The following is a 6932-nucleotide window of genomic DNA, read 5'->3' on the forward strand; positions in this document are numbered from 1 at the left end:
TAAAATTATTTCACAATATTACAACTTTTGCTGTATTTTGGATCAAATAAATGCAGGCTTGGTGAGCAGAAGAGACTTCTTAAAAAATATTAGTATATATAATAAAATAAAATATAATATATAAAATATAATATCTTACTGTTCAAAAACTTTTGATTGGTATTTAAAAAAAAAAATAATAATAATTTAAAAAAATCTGAGGCCTGTGCACTAGCCTATCAGAAAATGAGATAATGACTCTGTCAATAGTGTCAGTTTGGGGCGGGACTATCGTTGTTTAATATATAGCAAGTGCAAAGGCACTATATAAGATGCATATTTATGACCTTTAATAAAACAAATAACACAGTGACAGTTACAAGAACATACAGCAGCAATACAATAACAGTAAAACAACCAAGTAATACTTCCATTTAGGTATATCCTATAGTGTTAGACAAAACGTTAGATTGAAATTACAAAAAAAAGAAAGTTACAAATCACAAAAGCAAGTCAGATATGTTGGCCACTGATAACCGCACCAATCTCCGCTACCACATTTTGATAAGAAATAGTGAGTTTTATATCAAGGTATGAAGTTTGACTGCCTCAACTCATGAAAATAAAACATTAGTCGTGTATAACTGCAAAGAGCTACATACAGTAGTTTAAGCTGCATCAAAACATGCTTTTTCATAAATAAAGGTCAAAGCAAGAAATCCATCCGCCAACAGACTAATAAACCAAATCATGAATCTCTAAAATATGATACGGGATTTCTCTCTTTGACATTTGGCAAGTTAAACTTCACAGGTTCTAAGTAGTAACCTCCATTCTAGAGCAACGAAATTATCCCTTTCCTTGCCATGTACAGCTATTTACACAGAAAGAAAGAAGTCAAGGGAAAAGCAAAGGCAGAATGTGGCACGTCTTTGTTGAATCTGCAAGGCTGCTGTACCTTACACTTACAAGCTTCAGAATTCTAAGCCAAAACCTGGGGAACAAATTATTTAAGTGACTTTTTCTAGCATATAAATGGAAAGACTATATTAGTTGATCATAGATCCTCATAGACAGCATTGAAATCAACCAATACCTAGATCCTTTTTGCATGTCCAAACTAACAGCCTTATGCTCAGCAAGACCAATGAATATAAAAAGAAATCTAATGTTTACCATCATTTGAGTTTGTGTGTTTTGACATGCATGCAAGAGGGGTCTAGGGTAAGTGCGTTGGTTTCTGACTCGGCCAGTGCTAGAATAAGTCACTTTGTCTCAAGGCTGTGTAAGCAGGTTCTTCAACCTTATTTCTTTTCTTTCATTCAGCTCTCTCTACCGGGGTGCGGTAAAAGCGCCTTGTGCGGCAGAAACTGTGGCATTGGTGGCTGCCTGGCGCACTGCCTGATTGGAAAGCACACCAGTAGCAAACTCAGCCTGGGCCTTCTCAAAGCTTGCTTCAGTCTGCCTGTACATAGAATGAACCTGATGGGAGAAGATGTGAAAAATCAGCATTCAACAGATCAATATAATGAGTCAACATTCTACATTAATGCTCAAACGTTTGGGGTTGGATTTTTAAAGTCTGTTATTTTCTCCAAGGCTGCATTTATTTGATTTAAAACAGACTAGTCTGCATTTAAAACATCATTGAAGGGTTAGTTCTCCCAAAAATTTAAATTAGCCCATTATTTACTCACCCTCCAGGTATTCTAAGTGTATATGACTTCAGGTAAAAAAATCAGGAAATTTTTATTCTAAAAGTGAACCAGTCCTTTAAGATTATATTCCTAATTTGCCTGCCAATGGATGCTGTTATTTGTGATTTACCCTCTTGAGCAACACCACTCCCATGGCCGCCTGAGCGGTGAAAAGCACAGCGTTTATTATCATGATCCCACCCACTGCCTTGTTCTTGGTAAGAGCGGCTAAACTCACGATCCACCCACTGTGACACAAATGGGAGAGAAAGAGAGATTTTAAAGACCAAACAAATTCGTAAGTATGGAATGACACTAAATGACGATAAACGGGTTAGTAACCAAATTTGTACATATGTGTCTGTTTTGTCATGCTCACCTGAAGCCCCAGCCAGGGATACCGATAGTCATGATAACATAAAGCACCAGTTGAGCAAAGAAGATGAAGAAAAAGGCAAAGAAGTTGAAGGAACTGTCACTCCTGTTGAGAAACAGAAGCGCACAATGACCAGTTCATTATGTCTGAAAACATTTGGCTGCGTTTAAAAAAAGCTGTATCTGTGTCTTAAAAATGTTAAAATAATGGTATAACAAACTATAATACATTTTCATAATTATTTTCCTCTCGTTTTGTCATCGAGCAGGCAAAAACTGTCTGAAATCTGCATAATTTGAGGAATCACTAAAGTTTTATGCCAAAGTTTATTCAGTAATAAGCAGAAATAATGACACTTAATGCCCTTCAAGGAATAGTTCACACAAACATAAAAATGTGTTTAAAACGTGCTCACCCTCAGGCCAAGACGCAGATGAGTTTTGTTTCTTAATCAGAACAGATTTGGAGAAAATTAGCATTACATCACTTGCTCACTTGCAGATTATCTGCAGTGAATGGGTGCCGTCAGAATGAGACTCCAAACAACTGATAAAAACATTTCAATAATCCACACCACACCAGTCAATCAATTAATGTCTTGTGAAGTGAAAAGCTGTGTCTTACTAAGATACAAATCCATCATTAAGATGCTTTAACTTTAAACCTCCAAGTTTAAACCTGTAAACCTTAAATCCCCTGTAAATCCATTGACATATTTCTTTAGAACGGTTTTGGACTGTTTTCATAAACAATGCTTAATCTGTGCATGTTTCGTTTCTAATTCAGACAAGATTACTTGCAGACTACTGTTAATCAACTATTTATCAGCTGTTTGGCTCATTCTGATGACACCATTCACTCCAGAGGATCTATTGGTGAGCAAGTGACGCAATGCTAAATTTCTCCAAATCTGTTCCAATGAATAAACAAACATTAACTTTCAGCTAATTTTCATTTAAATGCACTTAATACCTGAGTATTGCTAAAATAGGTTTGCTACAAATAAAAAAAAAAATAGGTGTCCCACCCTCAGCGAGAGACCACAGTGGTACGTACCTGAAGGCTTTGTACACAGGCCTGTACCAACAAACAAAGGAGCAGGGGGTGAAGAGGAGAAACCAGAGTATGGCAAGGCCGAAACCAACTCCATTGATGGGGTCCGCACAGAACATAGCCAAAGAGGAGATGAGGTTAAAGAGCAAAGTGCATGCTGTGACTACAAGAAAAAAAAGATGAGAGAAGTGGGTAAAAAGAGAGAGAAAAACAAGTACAAAGGAAGACTGTAGACTAGCAAGCCAAGTAATATACTGAAGTAGTGGCTGACCAATATGCTTATACTACACTCTAAAAAATGATGGGTTCAGCTTGTTGGGTCATTTTATTGGGTTATCTTTAATATTTTTTTTACCCAGGTGCTGGGTAGTTTTTCTCTAACTAAGCAGCTGGTTTATTTTTTCTACCCAGCTGTTGGGTTGAAGAAACAACCCAGCTGTTGAGTTATAGTCAGAGCACAGGCTTTTGGCATCCTCTACAGGAGAGAGTGGTTCTTTTGTATACAATTAATATGCTGTATATTCACCCAAATATATTCAATTTGTCTTATAATTTATGTTCTTGCTTAATAATAAATGTTCATCTTTTGAGTATTGCTGTTGCCTCTATAATTCTGTGTGATTTTTAATTTCCAGCCCATTTTAAGCCAGCAATATAATAATTTTTAAACAATAGCTGACAAACCAGCATGTTGGGTAAAAACATTTAACCCAACCAGCTAGCTCATATGTAATACATAATACAATTTAATGATACACAAAATTGCGAAAACTAAAAGAAAAGTTCAACCAAAAACGACAATTCTGTCATAATTTAATCACCATTATGTCCTTCTGAACCCATGCGATCTCTTTCATTAACACATAAATCGTCATTTGGAACAATATGATGGTAAGTGTGGAGATATATATATATATATATATATATATATATATATATATATATATATATATATATATATATATATATACATATACATACACACACACACACACACACACACACAGTCAAGCACGGAACTATTCATACCCCTAGCAAATTCTGACTTAAACTTTTATTACTTTTATTCAACCAGCAAGTTGGTTTTTTTTATTAGAAATGACACAGACATCTCCCAGAAGATAATAAGATGATGTACAAGAGGCATTATTGTGGAAAAATTATTATTCATCTTTTATTTACATTTTTTTTTAAAAAGTGGCATGTCTGAAATTATTCATACCCTTCTCAATAATCAATAGAAAAGCCTTTATTGGCTATTACAGCAACCAAACGCTTCCTATAATTGCTGACCAGCTTTTTGCATGTCTCCACTGGTATTTTTGCCCATTCATCTTTAGCGATGAGCTCCGACTCTGAAATGTCCACTGGTGCCCAAGGCCAAGTTTCTCTGCAGACTGCCTGATGTTGTTGTTGAGAATTTTGATGTATTGTTCCTTTTTCATGGTGCCGTTTACTGTGATTAGGTTCCCTGGTCCACCGAATGACAAACACCACTAAAACATTAGGTTCCCACCACCATGTTTGACAGTGGGAATGGTGTTCTTAGGGTTGAAGGCTTCTCCTTTTTTACGCCAAATGAAGGCTACATCATTGTGGCCAAACAATTCCATTTTTGTTTCATCTGACCATAAAACAGAAGACTAAAAGTCGTCTTCTTTGCCAGATGAGCATTTACAAAGGCCAAATGGGCTTTTGTGTGCCTTATCTGGAGAAGTGGTGTCCTCCTTGGTCTGCGTCCATGGAACCCAGCGGTGTGTAGTGTCCGTTGGACTGTCTGCCTTGAGATGTTGCCACCAGCAGAGCCCAGATTCATCAGGATGGCCTTGGTGGTGATCCTTGGATTCCTTTTTACCTCTCTCACTATCCTCCTGGCCAGCACAGGTGTCACTTTTGGCTTCCGACCATGTCCTCCTTTGCACTGTAGCCACTGGAACTTCAAAACATTTAGATATGGTCTTATAGCCCTTTCCTGACTTGTGAGCAGCCACAAAGCACAGCCGCAGGTCCTCAGTGAGCTCCTTTGTCTTAGCCATGACTGTCCACAAAGCAACAGCAGAGAGCTTCTGTTTTTCACCTGTTGAGTTGCTTAAAACAGCTGTTCCCAATGAATCAGGGTAATTAGGATGCTTTAGAACAGCTTGGACTATTTGGAATGGGTATAGAACTTTGGATTTTCCCATAGACTGTGACAGTTTGCAAAGGATATAAATAATTTTGGACATGCCACTTCTTGTTCAAATGTAAATAAAAGCTGAAAAATATTTTTTTCCACAATAATACCTCTTGTACATCGTCTTATTACATTTTGGGAGAAGCCTGTGTCATTTCCGGTCAAAAAAAAATAGCTGGTTGAATAAAAGTAACTTTAAGTCAGAATTTGCCAGGGGTATGAATCATTTCGGACTTGACATATATATATATATATATATAATATATATATATATATATATATATATATATGGCTATACTTATATAAAAACAATTACATAAAACCTTTATGTGTATTATTTGAAGTTTTCATAAAAGGTATCTTTTCACATCAAAAATCACATGAGGGTGAGTTAATGAATAAGTTACGACTTAATGAGTTCATAAAACAATTTCTGGATGAACTACCATTTTAAATAAACATTCATTTCACCCAGTGTTTACTAAAAAATGTCCACTGACAATGCTTTTGAGATTCACGATTAATGAGTCTGGCCAACATATTGGTCAATCACTACAGAGAAGACTAACAATTTCAGTTTAACAGATGAAAGCACGCAGGATAAATTCATAACTCAAGTGTTTACTAAAAATGATGGAGGACAGATACAAACCAGAACCACCCACACCCTGTAAAAGACACATTAAGCAGAGCAAACTTACACATCCAGTAGTAGTACATGGTGGTGACAGTGCGCTGGAAGCTTTGGCTAATCTCCACATTAATGTCCTGATAGAAGCACGGTCCCACCGGGCAGAAGGAGGGCAATGGGGGCCAATTATTCTGACGAGCTGAGGGAGAAGGACACAGAAAGAGATTCATTTCCCCATTCATCAATCACATCCGCTAGCATCACTCCATTAATGTCTTGTTCATTACCGCCAAGGTCTAAATCTAACTCCTTTGAAAATACCATCCATTAATCACTGTCATCTTTTTAACCGTTCCGTTTCTTTGTCCCCTCCTCTCTCATTCAGCACTCATTCATCTATCCACCTTCATTGTAGTCCTGACCAACAATTTCAGAAGTCCATCTAAATAATCTGTTCAGTTCTTAAAATACACTTTTTTAATGCCAATTCATCTATCTCGTCATCTTTTACATATAAATTCCTTTTCTATTCCCACAATACATTGCTCTCTTTTGTGCAGATTCTTTTTCAGGATTTGAAAAAGTGTAAATGGAGTGAACAAAAAAAAACTGTAGAGGAAAAAGAGTGTTACGCTTCTAATCTTGACTGAAATGAAGCCTCTAATTCTAAAAAAAAAAAAAAAAAAAAAAAAAAAAAAAAAAAGATTGCCTGTCCCATTTTCTGCATTGAAAATTTGTAGAATTGTGTAAAATTGTTTAACCAAAAGTGGATTTGAATATGGTTAAATGTGCAAATGGAGCTCACAGTACTTCACTCTTTTAATAGCTGGAATACTTTTAATCAAAACTCTTCCATAATGTTTCAGAAAATGCCAAACCACTGAAATGCCAGCTGCAAACCTAAGACAAGAGTTAGGGGAATTTCACTGTGGGTTCTAGAAGTTTCATTTACATTTGAAGGATTAGTTCACTTCCAGAACCAAAAATTCACAGATAATGTACTCACCCCACTGTCATCAAGAT

At 36.3% G+C, this 6932-nt stretch overlaps 1 protein-coding gene across 1 annotated transcript in view; it reads right to left on the reverse strand.

The window, feature by feature from the left end:
• Window positions 1-307: 307 nt before the first annotated feature.
• The window catches only part of scamp3 (secretory carrier membrane protein 3), a 15606-nt gene continuing 8981 nt past the window's right edge, over window positions 308-6932 (reverse strand). The window contains exons 5-9 of the mRNA XM_073821666.1: window positions 5980-6108; window positions 3109-3268; window positions 2056-2157; window positions 1807-1924; window positions 308-1461 (exon numbers count right to left, since the gene is read on the reverse strand). Coding sequence (XP_073677767.1) covers window positions 1312-1461; window positions 1807-1924; window positions 2056-2157; window positions 3109-3268; window positions 5980-6108 — 659 coding nt within the window. The 3' untranslated portion in view covers window positions 308-1311. The remainder of the gene's footprint in view (window positions 1462-1806; window positions 1925-2055; window positions 2158-3108; window positions 3269-5979; window positions 6109-6932) is intronic.

The sequence above is a fragment of the Garra rufa genome, chromosome 17 (assembly GCF_049309525.1).
Source record: "Garra rufa chromosome 17, GarRuf1.0, whole genome shotgun sequence".
Classification (NCBI taxonomy): Eukaryota; Metazoa; Chordata; class Actinopteri; order Cypriniformes; family Cyprinidae; genus Garra; species Garra rufa.